Below are 17,346 nucleotides of genomic sequence, written 5' to 3' on the forward strand. Positions count from 1 at the left end.
ATAACTTCTGAAGACAGAGCAGCCACGACCCCGATGCTAGCCCTTCCTATGTCAGATGGCACAGTTGTATCGACATAGCTCACCATTAATGAGAGACACTGTACACACCTGCCAGTGCTGTATAATGAAGCTACGACCCAACCTGCAGGACAGGTATGTCACTTCCTTGATTTAGTGTCTATTCATGAGCTTAAAAGTGAGCAATAAGTTGAGTTGGAAGCTGAATTGCAGGTGGAGGAATTGATAGAAGCTATTAAGGGTATGTCACAATGTAAGGCCCCGGGCTCCGATTGCTTAGCCTCAGAACTTTATCAAACTTTCCCGGCTCAACTCACCGCTGTGCTTTTGGCAATGCTAAATGAAGCCATACTTCTTCAGCATAAGAAGTATGGCTTATTTCTTCTGCATAGAAGGTAGACTACTTCTTCCTTCCCTGACAGAAGCAATAATAACTATGCTAGACCCAATGGAGGTGGGCTCTTACAGACAGACCCCTACCGATGATGAACGTGGATGCGAAGGTACTATCATAGACTCTAGTGACAAGTTTACAACAGGTGTTAACAGAATGGGTTAGGGCAGAATAAGGCACTGGATATTAAGAAAGCACTCTGTACCCTTTGATGGGAATATATATGGACGGTGCTTGGAAGAATGGGATTTGGACCACAGTTCTCGGGCTCAGTATAACTTTTGCACATTATAGTGGCCCGGGAATGTACCGGAGGTCTGGTATCAGACAAATAGAATACAAAGAGAGCCATAACATAGGGTTGCCCCCAGTCTCCCCTGCTCTTTTCCTTGTCAATGGAGCCATTGGCGATATAGCTATGGAGCTTATTCATGGAATGGGGAATATGGGTGGCAAACAGCAGGGTTACTGTTTCAGTCTATAGAGATGATGTCCTTGTCTATTTGAAGCACTCACAAATGCCAGTGCCTCTCCTGTCAAGGGTACTTGAAAATCCAGTAACGCCTCGGGACTCTGCATCAAATGAGATGTAACTTTACTTGGTAGGCAGAGACCTGACAAGCCTACCTGAGGTGGAAATACAATGGGAAACACATGATTTTCAAAACTTAAGCTTTCAGGTCACACATCCTTCGGGTAGTCAATAACGTTTTCAAACTTACTAGTAATGGTTATGGGCAGGATGGCACTTAGTAAAATAGTACTCTTGCTAAGTATATATGCTGCTAAATACTATGTGCAGGATATCTCGATCGACCTTCCTGGAGCTAAATAGCCTCCTGATTTCCTTAGTGTGGACTTGCAAGAGAAGCAGGGTCAGATTTGAGACCCGAAAATTAGATAGGCAATGTGCGGCGTGGGTTTGCCAGACTTACAACTGTATTACATTGCTTGACTCCTGCAGTATGCATCATTGTGGTGTGCTGAGGAGCAGAATTGGGGGAAAAAATACTGGAAGGCATGGTAGAGGGGAATATGTGCTCCTTAAGTATCATGCTGTTTTTTTCTTGCGTGACTGATAGTGCAGGATGATAAGCTAGTGGTGGACTTGGGGCACAGATCTGGGCCTTGTTCGCTTTTAGACTAATGCAGTGCCATGCCTGCGAGGTCGTTCAAACTGTGTTTATTTCTCTGGCTGGTAGGTGATGTTGAGTGTGCGCGAGTATACTTGAGAGTGGTATTGGATCAGCATCACCATCTTCCACTGCCAGATGTGGCAGATATCGCACTGGGTGGTACCAATAGTACGCATATTGTGCCTTTGCGCATAGATAATATAAGTGGATATCTAGGACTGTTAAGCCTCCCGAGGCGTACGGGAGTAACCTAGTTTGGAGGCTTATTCGAGCTTGCTTCCCAGCCCATATCAATCTGCTGAAATTCGAGCATATCCGTTTAAAAATTGGGATAGGCTGTTTTATTGGTATATTTATAAAGAGATATAGCAACTTGGGTAACATCACCATCTTTATTAGTGATACTCTGTCAGCTAATGAAAAAGGCAGCGTGATCCATCTAGATATCTGCATTTTTATGCGGTCTATTGTAGTTCCATAATTATATCTTAGTACTAAATCCGCATCCCAAGGGGTGAGGGAATGCCCATTAACAGTGCAGCAGGTCTCATAGCCTTGGGAAGTGGCCATTAAGCAGGTCCTAAGACACCTGCGCTATACCACGTTACTGAATATGCAAAATAAGATTAATGGCTTGAAGGGGGATGTCAGACATTAGGAGTCTTGTAACTAGATGTACATTCCTTAATTTTGAAGAGTCACTGCAGACATTCCAGCTAGGGCTGGAACAGTTTCTACAGTCTGAAAAAGTCTCTAGAAAAGTATGAGAGACCCGGACCAACTTCCCTGCTGAACCAGTGGAGTTGTATACATTGAGGCGGATGCTAGATGCAGGGTCAAGCAGAAGTATGATCTCTCCTGCAGCATTAAAGGAAGACCAAAAGTGTAAACCTCTGTGTCTTTAACAGAACTGAAAGTTTCCGTTCCGTTCGCTAGGAAACTTTTCATTCTCAAACAAAATTTGGAAAAGAAAGATCAGGTGGGAAATTTCCGCAGCAAACATATTTCTTGTAATCACGAAAAGGAAAAGTTGAGTAACTTTGCAGATGTTTGTTCTGGCTTCCTCATCAGTCTATCTGCTGGTAGTCTTTTGTCCTAGCTAGTCTTTACACTGTTCCTACTACTTCATTTAATTCTTCCTGCCTTTTGTCGGTTTTCAGCAGGCTATACCAGATTCCCATCCTTAACCACTTAACTAGGTTTCATGACTCAACTTGGGCCTCCCTTCACCCATACCCCACTCTTAACAACGTGACAAAACTTTAAAGGGAAGGAAGACTCAAGCATACATGCAAACACTTTTGAACAGCTAAGTCGGAGATTTTGAAAAAAAAATCACAGAAATGAATATTTCCCATTGGTTTCCATCTGGAATTTCCTGTGTTTCAATAGGAGACAACCAAAATAAAGCCATATTTAGGACTCTCCTGCCTTGAATCCGGTCTATTGACAAGTATGCCCTAACTACCCAGGGGATTTACTTCTGCAATAATGGATTCCAACACCAGCGGTGATAGCTCTTTATTGAAAGGTTGTTTGAGACAATCAAGAAAAAAAGTTGATCCTTTCTTAGGGATCTAGCATTTCACTTGAGTATGAACAAAGACCTTAAGAAAGTTCCAGAACTACCTACACAATGCAGACAGGCGCCGACTAACTGAAAACTTACTGACATTTAAATAAAGGACTTTGAGGGCTAAGCACTTGAATTAATTGCACAAGTCTAATTAATGAAAACAAATCACTGCATGTTCACAACACTTAAAGTGCCTCTACATGGTCACTAACAGCTAAAACGTGAGCAGAAATAAAAAAAAATCCAGCACTGAGAAAAATCTTATTACACAAAGGTCCTGCATGCACTTTAAAAGTGGCCCTGGAACTATGTAAGCTAAGAAACAGAATGCACTGGGGTTAAGAGACAATGAATGACCAGTAGGAGTAGAAAGATACCACAAAACTTCTGGCAGATAAGAAGACAACAGCAGTAGAAGCGAAAACTTGGTTGGCCTTGTTACTGCTGCTCATGGATGTCATGAAGACAGCAGCACCAAAGAAACCAAACTAAGACTAGCATGCAACCAACTATGAAAGTAAAGTAACCCTGTACCCACTCAAAAGCAATTAGGATGCAGGTGATGGGTTAAGGGCTGTATATTGGATTAACCTTGTGATGTCACTTTGAGTCTAAGGGTGCTTGATGTCTCTTCTAACGCGTCTGGCGTTTTAGTCAATTGAAGTCCATTCTAAAAAGAGTAGGGGAGAGGTATATATTACAGTCATACAAGAGAAGTAGCTGAATGCTTAACATGGATTTGCACATACCTACATCTTCGCTCGCAAACCTCACTAGCCGCCTTGCCACATACAATGGGTCCTCACCACCCTCGAGCATCCTGGCCAGCCAATAAAGCGACGCATTTGCATCCGAACCACGCATGGATTTATGAAGAGCAGAGATACAGTTGTAATGTTCTTCACCTTCAAAAGAAAGAGAATGATTTGTTAATTTGCAGTGGAAGCTAAGCTAAGAAGTAGGCGATGCTGCTTTAGCAGAAGATTGCCATAGGATTTGGCGCCAGACACTAACATCAGCTATCTTAATTCAGAGAATACACATAAGAACGCGTAGCTTAACACAGACACTTAAAACAGTAAGAGAAACAGGGTATTTAAACATAATAAAGACCGCCAGGGTAGGAATCTCTACATTGCGTTCTATTAGCATTTTTTAGACATTCCACATCACAGCAGGCACAGCAGTATATCAAGTTGCACTGTCAAGACATGCCTGTTACAATCAAATTGATTCAGCTAACAGTCATATTTTGTGAGTTGTATATGTGAATTGCTTGTGCACTGGATTCATAAATGTTTTGAAGAAAAAAAGCATGCCCGTATGCTATTCAAATCCTAAATTACACACAATCATAATGCAATAAAGTGCTTGTAACACTGAGTTTGTAGGTTGGAATTTATTACGAATTCTCCTGCGTTAGCAATTCTATCAGCCTTGGGTTGTATTGGAAATAGTGAACCAGATAGTGATGGAAAGAAATCGTAGTGATCTTGGGTTTATTGTTGCCCTCTGAAGTTGTAGAGTTTTTGCGCTTCAAGATCAGCTCATTATTCACACAACCTTTGCCACACGAGAAGATGGGAAGGGGTCATACACACGTACAATGCATAATCAACTGCTACACCAGAGTTGCAAGTAACAGCTCCTTTTGCAACACAGCTTTCTCAAAAATGCTCTGCTAAGCATTTTATATTACAAAAACAACAGTTGATGGAAAGAATGCAGAACAATGTCATACATTCACCCCAGTACAGAGATCTGGGCCTAAACCCATCATTTTTTTGCTCACCACACCAACACAGTTCAGACATGGCCATATGCAAATCAGCCTTGACCCTGTGCCTCATGGGAACAGTACAGCCCGAACTGCCAAGTCATGTCTTCCCTGGACCGGAATCAAGCATCCTAGGACCGGTTTCTGGCTATCAGCCATCATCAGCCAGGACAGCTTGACTCCAGTGGCGTGGAGAGCACGGGACTCACGTCTGAGCATAAACGTCCCACTCGGGTGACAAATGCAAAAACAACAGTTGATGGACAGAATGCAGAACAATGTCATACATTCACCCCAGTACAGAGATCTGGGCCTAAATCCATAATTTATTTGCTCACCACACCAACACAGTTCTGACATGGCCATATGCAAATCAGCTGTGACCCTGTGCCTCATGGGAACAGTCACCCACTACCCAGAAAAGGGTAGATAAGGTACAGGTAGCCAGCTTGAAAGGGTTTGCAATGGTATGTGATCAGCGTGGCTAATTCAAGCTAACAGACTAAGCTCTAATTCCGTGGTACACAGATATGAATGCTGAGTGTCCACTTGAAAGACACAGATGGTTTGTACTAGACAACTGGTTTAGGTGGAGTTGTATTTTTGAAGGAATGAGGACTCAGGCAGCGATCAGTGAATGATAATGGGCCAGCCGGTTTTATTTAACGATGAGCAGAAGAAGAGAATTGTCTTACATAATTGACTGTCCCATAAGAGGGCTGCATAATATTGAATTATTTTAAGGTTCCACACATTTAGGTCCTTGGCAAAAGTTGGTCCTAACTATAACAACCTACTGGCTACCGCCAGTAGGTGATAGATAGGTCTCTCCTGAACTCACATCCACTTTGCCTTACAAAAACATGATGGTTGAGGAAGGGACCTGTCTAACCAAAAATGGCTGTTGAATGTCACATGATGACGTCACCATGTGACAAGTGACTCTGGGACAGTGTTCATAATATTGCCTCTTCACTCCTGAGCAAGGACACTGGAATAGCTTGCACTCAACATCTCAAGGCAGATTAATACAATCTTCAACCATGTCCTTCCCAGAATGCCCAATACTAATATCTCCAGCTGGTTGCCAAATGATAAAATAAGAGGAAGCTGCACATCTTCAGGTAAGTTTATTAAGACTTTAATCTTTGATCTTTAATACGTGCGGCGCAGACCACAGCTCCAATTCTCTCCGTGTCCAACCAACAATCTCCGAATTTCCAACAACCCACATTTTACTGCAGGCTCATACCACACAGTACTCGTTACCTTTCCTATATAGCAAAGGTTTTACCTACATTGATAGGTTCGATATCCACTAGGCACGTCTGTTTTGGCTGTCCTACTAGCTAAACCCATTCCATTTGTTTGGCCCATGTTTTCTATAGCAGCATGTGGATTTCCATCGTGTCCAGCCTATTGTGATGTTTACCCACTCATAACTCTCCTTTAAAGTAGGAGGGCAAAAGTGGAGGAGAAATACAAACAGCCAGGGCATCTGACAAATGACAATGGTTTGCTTTTCATCCCTTCTAGTGGCTATTGTGTGTGTGTGTGTCTCTCTTCTGCCAGATTCCACTCCATAGGTCTCTCTTCCAGGCAGTCTATCTAGGGCCTTGGGGGTGCAGCAAATGAAAGGCTATTTGGAACCTTGCCAGTACTAATTCCAAGATTGATAATTTAAATCTAATTTTCTCCTTTTTCGGTTGGGAGAATACGGAGTAGACAGTGTTTAATTGAGAGCTCCGGTATATTGCCCTGGCTGGAAGTAATTCACCGACAACCCCACTCCCCTCCAGAGTTCTGTTACTATCTCGCAAGTCTCGTGCAAGAATGTGCCTCGGCCTCTCCACATCTTGGGCAGATAGAGGATCTCCCTTGGTAGATCTTGTTAATCTTCTGCAGTTTCATGTGGGTCTGTTGAAGGTAGTAGAAATGTATCCGTTTAAATATGGCACTGCTTAAAGTTAAATTGATTTGGAGAAGCTATCTCCCATTCTTTGTCAATTATGAGATCTTGTAGTTTATATTACCATTGATGCCTGCCTCTCGAAGTGGCTTTCTTCCAATCTTGCTTCAAGGCTCTGTATAGTTTGGATACCAGTTAACACTCTTCCCCCTATTTCAAACATGGCCTCTAGTGTTTATGCTGGGTTGGGTGCCCTCGAGAACTTGACCCAAATATCCATAGCTATACTAGCCAGTTTGGTACATTTGAGAATCTGGCCTGGACCTCTACCAAATTCTACCTGTGCCTCTGAATATGTGGTAAACAAACCCACTGGCTACAAGTCACTCAGCATGTTACACACCTACATCCTAACATATCAGTTATTCGCGTAAATGGTTGTTAGGGCCAGGACTTCCACTTCTCACTTTATGGTTAATGCAGCATGGCCTTATGATTTCCAGTATCTTGACTCTTGTACTTCCCAGTACCTTCTGTGAGAATTGCGGACTCTGGTGAAGGTGCTGGATTCACTTATTCAGACTTTACGAGTGATTGGCATGGCTCCAGCTAACTGTGATCTCTGAATTCAAGTTGCATCAAGCAGCCAAGGGAATTAAAGCCGCACTGCCCAATTTGTCACACAAAAGTACGATCAAAGAAGATTTGATAATGTTGCCCACCTCAATGGTCCGCTGCTCATAGACCATACCATACGATAAACAACTCATAGACAGAGAGGCAACAAAGCAGCAAGACAATAAGAGAAACAGTTTTTCTTGAGCCTTCAATGTTGAAGATGTGTGCTTGTTTATTGTATGAAGTCAGAAAAGCGCAGCCAACGCCTTTCACCCTCAACAGGGCTTCATCAGGGCCAAATTGATCACACTTAATTCGTCATGTAGTTTGTTAAGGAAAACTGCCTTTCGAAAGTACTAATGGCACATAAATAACCATGAGCAAAACAACACATTAAAGAAGGGCCCTAGGGAATGTTATAAGACCCAGCATGGACACAAACTCCAATTTTAACTGTATCACATATCCATGGGTCTAAATGCAAACTTACCTACTACCTCTATGAAGATGCGATGTGGGAAGCAGCACAGGATAAAAATGTGTAACTAATCCTGTAATTCTCCTAAAAATGATGGATACCCACCAGTCACCACACGGTACCGCCCTGGTCATCATATGGGATACCTTTTTGACCTTCCCTTTATGAGACATAAATGATGAACACAGGACTAGATGAAATGTCCTACATCAATTTATGACTCACCATACGGTCCTTCTGATGTTAACTGATGATCTAGTGTGATGGGTAAAGAAAAATTGCAGTGCATGCGAGTGTGAAAAAGTGGATTAAGATTTTAAAAAAACATACAAAACCATGCAGCTGCAGGAATTGTCACACTGGCACAATAGTCGGTGGGTATATTGGTGCTGCCAGGCAGACATTGCTTGTCCTCTTGCTGTACGGTCTCGAAATTTGCCCTGCTCCTAGTGCTCACCATCACGGGCATTCTTCTGCTCCGCCCAACCCCACCTACCCTACCCTAGAGCACCATTCTTTGCTATCTTCTCCGGAGGCAGCCACAATTTTCAGGTTCAGGATGTTCCAGAGTAGGAAATCGTGACAGAGGGACGGTTTTATGGCTGGCCTTTGCATATTTGGCAAGTCTGGAAACTTCACCTACTTTAACTACGGTTGACGTTTCCAGAATTGGCCCAACATGCACATAAAGCATGAACTTCACCCAACGCTTCGCAATGCCCATGCTACCCCGAATCCACTAGGCTCAACCTCTGGTCGTATCCATCAGGTTTGTGGTGCAGGGCCCAGCATCACACATACCCTCGGCGGGATGTGAAGGTGCGGAGCCCAGACCACACCGAGGCAGTGCTTAATTTGTAAAATATGAAGTCCAGTTGCTCATATTTTTGTAGGAGGCCACACCCATGTCCCCTGGCTCCACCCACTTCATTTACTGACTCCACCCACATCCTCAACTGGCATGGCTGAAAGCCACATTTAATACCCGTTCTGAATTCCTACCTTGGTAATATGATGGTTGACTTCATACTTGTTGGGTTTCAAGCTCCTTGGAAAGAATATCTTAATAAAATCAAGGCAAAACCGCAAAAGAGACTGGATCTCATGACTTTTGGAACCAAAGATTATTAACTTTTTCTGACCATTAAAGTACTGACTCCAAACTAATTCTGATATCACTATTTACTTATGTTGTATTTTGTATCTCACCAGGCTTGACCCTAAACTGCCCCGGACCAGCCTATTACTAAAAGAAAGTAGGATATATGACATTATGGAGCTCAGAGGTTCAAGCCCACTATGAAGGCATCTATCACATCAGAATATATTGAACTCTGCTTGAGGCACAATATGCACCTCTGTGGCAGATGCACAACCTGTAACTGATTTATGCACATCATTCACTCTTGTAATATGCCCAACATTGTAATTGTATTTATACAGCGCTTCCACCCCTGGCGATGCGTCAAAGCACTTTTCGGTGAGCAGCATGCGACTCCGGAACACAAAAAGGATTCGTTTGGGGTTAATATAGGGAAATATATGGTAATTTGAGCGATGGACACGTGAGTCTGTTAGTTTCATTGAATTGGATAATAGAGGGATAGAAGAGGGAAGCGTCTAGAACGTGTTTTTCAGGAGATCATAGTAGTAATATGAGGTTTGGGATGGGTTGAGGGAGGGATAGAGGAGGGGAGAATCTAGAAAGGGTTATTAGGGAGCTCATAGTAGTAAGATGAGGCTTGGGATGACTAAAATGACAGATGGAGGAGGGACAAGTCTCTAGAAAGGGATTTACTCCCACAAGTGCATTGTAAATAGGCATAAACTGAACATTTCTTACCCAATTGGCATCCCTTAGCCTTAGCCCTTAAAATAATGTTCCTAACATACAACAGTGGGCCCGATTCACAGAACTAACTTATGACAAAATTCTAAACTTACTACTTTTGGTATTCACCAAAGGCATTTAGTAGTAGTAAAGTTGGGATATTGTGTTAAGACAGACTTAAGGCAGACTTATGGCACTGTTGGAGCTCTGTGAAACAATGTTGTTGGTGCCACCCACAATTACTCCTTCTGCCACGGATTCCCTCAATACCACCCTTTAGCAGTGCCCCTCAAGTCTCCATCACCACACTTGCATGCATTTAATTTGATTTACAGCACTACCGATACCAGTGAAGGGTGTGAGGGCACGTTACAAAACACACATTACACAGAGTCAATCAATCATACATGTGTTAATCACTCATAGGAAATGTTACATAAGGCAAAGGACTACTAGGTGTAGGAGTCGCATAACAACCATACTGGTAGGCCGTATAGTTCAATAGTGATTGGTCTGGAGAAACACAAACTCTGAATTTAGAATGTAATACCATGGTTGGTGGTTCTCTTTAATAACCAGAATTGATTTCTATCCAAATGAACCCTGTTTGCTACATTAAGATAATCAAATCTAGGGAAAAAATCATAACGGTCTAATTTATACCTTACAGTTTGCCTGCAGCTCTTAGTAGCAGTTAATAGCTCACTGTTCTATGTTAGGATTTTTACTTATAAACTGCAAGTAAGTAACAAAAAGATCTCTCTGACAAAAGCAGTAACCCACAGACCTATGTACATTATGTGCACTTTGTGATCTGCTTGGTACATGTTCTTTGTAGCAGGCACATTAACCCTCTGCACTACCTTTCCACGATGCAAAACTTCCACTTGACAAAACTCCATCTCTCTCTAGGAAGAACATTAATCACTGCAGTTATGACATTTTTGTTGTTGCCGAAAATTGCTGGAGGCCGGGATGGAGGCATCAAGTGCTTTTAAAACCTTAATATACTTGAAAAAACACATCCCCCCACCCAAAGTCAGCGCCCGGTGCAATCGCACTGGTCACATCGCCCTAAAGCCGCCCTGCTCAAGGGTCCTGTGATCTCAGTGACAGAGTCGATGTCACTCTAGGGCAGTGATACTCAAAGTAAGGCCCAGGGCCGCATGCGGCCCTCTTGACCTTTACATGCGGCCCCCTGGGCAGCAGCAACATTGGTCTGCTGTTTACATCACTCTGCACTAACATGGAAAAATATATGAAAGGTTAATTGCAGTTAGGGAAAGGAAGTAACTAGCACCTTAACTTTAGGAACAACTTAATTTTTAAAGACAGCTACAAGATGTACATGTTTTGCTTCCCCCTACTCCCACTTTACACCCCCCGCTGGCATTAGTGCGGCCCTCGGTTGTACCACAGACCAAACTTTGTGGCCCCTGGGAAATTGTTTGTGAGTACCCATGCTCTAGGGTGTGCTGCTTCACAGGCCTGCCCGCAAGACTGGAGGGTAACTTCAGCATGGATTGTGGTGTTTAAGCTTTCAAGGTTACCCCACACTTGCCACTGCGAGGGTCCACTTGTTGGTGCCAAGACACCAGGGCTTCAAAAGTCTTGCACGGCCTTCTAAGGTCTAGCACAGAATGTGCTCCCTCAGGAGAGTTCTCTGGTCATGAAGGCGGAACCTGGTTCCACAGTTCCAACTTCGGCAGTTCTGACCATAGTGCCACATCCTCTCCCCCACTAAACACCCAATCAATCAATGAGGGATTTTTGAAGTGCACTACTGACCCGAGAGGGTCTCAAGGCGCGTGGGAAGGGGGAGGGGTTTGTGCAGCTCCATCTCCCCACTGAGACAAAACTCGCACTGCCTTCAGCTTCAACCCAATCCACCACCATCAAGCATGTATTCCAAAGTACCTCCAGGATTGGTGCATTTCCCCAACCAGAGAAACAATGTTGTTTAAAGAAAGACAATAAAACAAAAATAGTGCTTCACTGGCAAACTTTGTAACGTGGTGCTAATGTGTTCGTGTGTGAATAAAATAAATCGGGCTACTCTGCAACCACTTGGTCTTGCTTTATTTAGTTATGTTTCACATTTTTAACCTTTAATCTCTCTCTGTCCCAAGGCTGCCCTTTGGAATAGAAAAACGTCTGAAAAAGACTTTCAGAAAAAGTGTCTCTCTTTTTTGGATCAATTTCATTGAAGAAGGAATAAACTAAAGGAGTCACGGTTTTCAGTAAGTGTGTAAGAGCTAGACAGAAAGCGAGGGAATAAGAGGAAGTAAGGGGGTGGCAGCTGCCAGCGCAGAGCAGGAGAATTCAACACTGTCCTTGTCTTATCTTGGCAAGAAGGAAAAGACAGTCCTTTTCCTTCTCTGCCCTCCCCGCCCATCCCCGAGCCACAACGAATGCCAGGCCTTATCTATGCACCTTCGCAAGTTCCGTAGTCCAGGAACGTGTTAAAAATAAAATAAAGTAGGGGAACGGAATATATCAAATTGAAGAAGTAGGGGGGCCACACCATGCCCTGCCGATCACGCCCACTTCAACCACTGTCCCTTGCACGTACACACAGCTAGCCAAGCTCTTATGTGAAAATCCAGCTTGAACAGAAAAAATACCTAAGCTCAATTAGTGCTGTTTCTTTAAAATAAAACAAGCAGCAGCTGCCATGTCTCAGTCTCCAGCACCCTGCAGTTATATCAGTCACAAATAAAGACTTCCTCACTCTATCTAGCATCTAGGGGACGCTTTTCAATGTGCTTTTACTAATTATAATCTGCTTGCATTAAAATGGCTGCTGCTACGCAGGATTTTCTACTGCGCTTGCGTCTGTCATACTCACGTGACATGACGTACTATCTTGCTTGGAGGGAAACTTTTGCTTCTGCGCACTAGAAATTAAGATGGCTGCTTTGTGTTACAGCATGCATGAAGCTTGCACTGCTGCTTTTGCTAAGCTGTTTGTTTTGCCTAAACACTAAACGCAATAGTTAAAATAAAATAATGGGAATAGAGTAGAGATAAGTGGTATACAGTGCATTCATTTATTCTGTGTTCCAAAGCTGTTTCTTTTCTATTTTTCATGTATCGTAATTTTGGGCCTTGGAGGTGCTATTACTCCATCTTGAAAACCCACACTGTGCATGTCAAAACTCCAGAAGGAGCTTAAGTCATTTGCCATTTAATCAAAGCCAAGCTTTCATCACACTGTATGACAATACTTTATTTGAATGATTAATAAAAATCAATACAAAAAGGAGAACAATCAACATTAAAAACGTATTTAAAATTGAATAAAATGATGTGTATGTAGGAGGCACGTTTTACATGGGACCTTCTACCAGTTAAAAGTCAAATTGTGCCGTGGTCGGACTATCCATTAAGGCTTTTTGCGCATGGTAAATAAATTTAGCGAAATTTGCCATGTGCTTCACCGTGTCCAGCAAATATAGTTGAAGCACTGCCTCTTTTACCGTCCGTGTTCCCAGTTGGAGAAGGATAGGCCTTAGATGGATTCTACGGACTGACGACAAGGCAGGGCAGCATAATAGGATGTGAGACAATGTTTCTTGCTTATAGTGGCAGAAACGACACTCGGTGATTGCTGGACTTACTTTAACCGTACGATACAGGTGCTTTAAGGGAAGCACATGCAATCTTGCTGCCAGGATCTTTTGTAGGGCTTGACTGCCCAACGGCTGTAGAAGGTGAGGTTTGTGGCCATTTAAAATGTGTGGAGAGCTTTGCGTCTCGTGGAAGCCTCTGAATGTCAAAGCTTCAATATCCAATTTTCGTGACCAGAATCTTACTTGCTTTTTTATTGCTGTTTTAACGGTCGTATACTTTATTATGTTTGGGTCCCAGTTCTCTATCGCTAGATTTAGAAGCTCTTTGGCTGAAGTTAGACCTGCTGACCACGGGTAACCTGGTTTTTTGAATATTTCATTTATGACAAACTTCATCGAGTTCTCTAATGCCATAGTGGTCAGATAGTAGTATTTTGCCAGGCTTGCGAATTCTTCCAAAGATTGCCGGTTGAGGTTGAATTCAAGGCGAATTAGAGTGTTCCTTGTGCATAGCGGAAGGCAAAATAACTTTTTGTAGGCTGCGCAGTTGATTTATTCAAGGTCTTGCCCCAATTTGCCTGGGAACGCCTGTATGGCGTAATTAAGGGAGGGTAGTAATTTTGCTCTCAAAACTCGTTGGATGGCCGTGGTAGTCGGACTTTCCTTTTTTTTTTTTTATTGTTTTATTGCAAGGAAATACAGCGGAGCGTAATTAAGAAAATAACACAATGTCTTCGAAAAGTACGTAACAAATTACAACACACACATAAATTAAGCAGTATAATAAATTAAATCCATTCGGCAATTGGTGCCCACATTTTCTCCCCCAAAACTCTTTTTTTAGCCCCCTTTAACTTGTATATAGCAGATTCAATGTTATACATATACAATAATTTTTCACGCCACATAAAGAACGAAGGCGGGTCCGAACTAATCCATTCCTTAGTAATACAAGATCTAACTGCGGCCATACAAAGAAATAAAAAATAAGAAGTTGGTCTTGGCCTAATAACAGTGTGATCAATACCCAACAGCAGCAATTCCGCAGTTATCTTAATCTCAGATTTAACAATCAAGGACAAAACATTTTCAATATGTTGAAACAGCGTAGAAAGTTTAGGACAAAAAAAAAAACATATGCAATTCATCAGCTGCAAATAGCCCACAGTGACTGCAATTCGTGCCTGTCGTCGTACTCCACTTAGCAACTTTACTTGGGGTATAATAAAGGTTATGAATACACAAAGTGTTGGGATTTCATCATCCCTGTTATTAAACAATCAGAAGCCATTTTAATCGATAGCAAAATATCAACATCAGGTATGCCTAGGCTATTAGCCCATTTCAGTTGGCATTGTCCTAGATCATCCCCATATTTCGGAATTAAACTTGAGTAAATAATTCCTATACGGGGCTTTTTTTGCAAAAGTTCTAGCAATGGTGTTTTGGCTGGGAGAATTGAAGGATGGTTCTGTAGGAAGCTTCGAAGTTGAAGAAATTTAAAGAAGTCATTTCGTCCCACAGAAAAATTGTTTGTCAAGTCCTGAAATGAAACAATTTGATCATGGCTAAATAGATCTCCGAGATACCGTATTCCTTTCTGCTGCCATCTGTACATAGTTAAATCACAAAAAAATTCTGGTAAGAGGCCCTTTGATATAAGGGGAGTATAGAAATGTAATTTACATAGTTTTATGTGTTTTCGAACTTTTTGCCAGACTCCAAAAGCTGCCTTCAGTATCTTATATTTTGTTTTTTTGTGATAGCTGGGCTCTACAATCCTTAGAAAGCTGCCCTTGGCTTTCTCGCCCATAATCATTTCATAAATTGACGGGGTCTGACAATTCAGCATTTCTACTCTATCTCCCATAATTAAAGGGCTTATATATTGCAATGCAGCAGATAGGTAATAAAAAAGGAAATAAGGGACATTCCATCCGCCACATTCATTACTAAGTATCATTTTCTTTGATGCTTTCCTTTGACGTTTATAACCCCATAGAAACCGAGAGGTACTTCTATCTAGATTTTTAAAACAAATCGGTTGAAATTCCAATGGTATTGTACGATACAAATAGAGTACTTTTGGTAGAATCATCATTTTTAAAATGTTAAGTCTACCATAAAGTGATAAATGTAAGTGGTCTAAGCGCTGCAGCGAAGCATTAATTTGCGTTAATATGGGGTTTATATTGCGTTCTGGTATCTGCTCTATCGGCAGGGAGATCTTAATTCCTAAGTATGTGACCTCTGAGGTGGTAGTGATATTTGAAGGCGGGTTATCTCCTGAACAAAGAATCTGTGTTTTCTCCAGGTTAAGTTTGTAACCGGAAAAAAGCCCAAATTGCTTAGCAATGTCGTCGATCACTGGTAGGGCTGTCTGCACATCAGTAGTAGTTATCACTATGTCATCAGCATAGGCTAAAACTCGATAATTAACATTGGCTAGATGAATAGATTTAATTTTCTGCTCCAAAAAAAAACGGTTAATTAAAGGATCAATATAAAAAGCAAAAAGTAAAGGGGAACAGGGACATCCTTGTCGGGTGCCCCTGGTAATTGAGAAGGGAGCGGAGATTTGCCCATTAATCCGAATATACGCTTTAGGAGCAATATACAAAGTTTTTAAAGCTTTTATAATACCAGGGCCTAATCCCTTCCTAGATAGAAGATCTCACAAGTAGCCCCAGGCAACTCGGTCAAAAGCTTTTTCAGCATCTAGAAATACAAGTCCAACATTAGACCGAGTTGCTTGGGACCAATCCAAAAACGAGATCACTCGCCGAATATGGTCAGCTGTGTCTCTAGCAGGGATAAAGCCATGTTGGTAAATAGAGACCAAGGGAGAAATAATATTAGACAATCGTAAAGCTAGAATTTTAGAAAACATTTTACTGTCGGCATTTATAAGTGATATAGGACGGAAAGATGAGGGTAATAGCGGAGGTTTGCCTTTTTTAAGAAACACAGTAATTATAGAATCATGCCATGATTGAGGGGCACTGCCTTGTTGAGCTCTTAGACATAAATCCACTAGTTCATTTTTTAAGACCCTCCTAAACTGTTTAAAAAACTCTAAAGGAATAGCATCCGGGCCCGCTGCTTTTCCTGACGCTAACGACATTAATGAGAATTCAATTTCCTCCCAAGTAAATGGTAAATCTAATTTCTCCTTCTCTTCGCTAGATAAGGTGATATTCACAGCTGAATCAATAAATTGAGTAATCTGATCTGAACCATCTAACCTAACATCCTCAGTATACAATTTAGAGTAGAAGTCACTAAATACTTTAAGAATGTCTTCTATTTTATTAACAGTCATCCCTGTCAAATTATTTATTTTATCAATGCTAGCAAATGTCGCTTTCTGTCTAGCCCTCTTAGCCAAGTGTTTACCAGAGTTTTCTCCAACTTCATAAACCTCTGTCCTAAAGGCAGAAACATGTTCAGCAAACTTTATAGCAAAGCCCTGGTGAATTTTAACTTTAAGGATCGTAAGTTCCTTTATAATGCTTTCAGTAACTGCACCTTTACTACACGCCTGCATAAGCTGAATTTCAAGCGACCTTAACTTTTTCATCTCTAATTCTTCTCGCCTTCTAGCCTCCTTTTGTTTTCTTATTGAATAGCTCAATGTTTCTCCCCGGACCCCACATTTAAAAGCATCCCAGACTATTTCTGGAGATGCAGAGCCATTGTTATTAGAGAAAAATTCGGGAATCCAGATACTCATATGGTCAACATAGAATGAGTCATACAATAATTTACGGTCAAACGACCATGGTCGAGATGTGGCAGGAGTAATTAATTCAAACTTAAAAGTTATGGGATTATGATCTGAAATGATTTTTGGTAGGACCCCATATTCCACTTGAGAAAGGTCATTATATAAGCACTTAGATACAAAGAAGTAGTCCAGTCTAAAAAGTTTTTGATGCGGGGCAGAAAAAAAAGTGTATCCACACATTCCTCCCCTTTTCTCATACCCTACATATAGCATTCTGTAATCTTGAATTATCTCTTTCAATGCCCGAAAC

At 41.8% G+C, this 17,346-nt stretch overlaps 1 protein-coding gene across 1 annotated transcript in view; it reads right to left on the bottom strand.

Annotated features, from left to right (window-relative positions):
* The window catches only part of WRNIP1 (WRN helicase interacting protein 1), a 457,752-nt gene that overhangs the window by 50,077 nt on the left and 390,329 nt on the right, over window positions 1-17,346 (bottom strand). The window contains exon 5 of the mRNA XM_078688019.1: window positions 3,874-4,029. Within this exon, the coding sequence (XP_078544145.1) occupies window positions 3,874-4,029 (156 nt within the window). The remainder of the gene's footprint in view (window positions 1-3,873; window positions 4,030-17,346) is intronic.

The sequence above is a fragment of the Lissotriton helveticus genome, chromosome 4_1, assembly GCF_964261635.1.
Source record: "Lissotriton helveticus chromosome 4_1, aLisHel1.1, whole genome shotgun sequence".
NCBI classification, from domain to species: domain Eukaryota; kingdom Metazoa; phylum Chordata; class Amphibia; order Caudata; family Salamandridae; genus Lissotriton; species Lissotriton helveticus.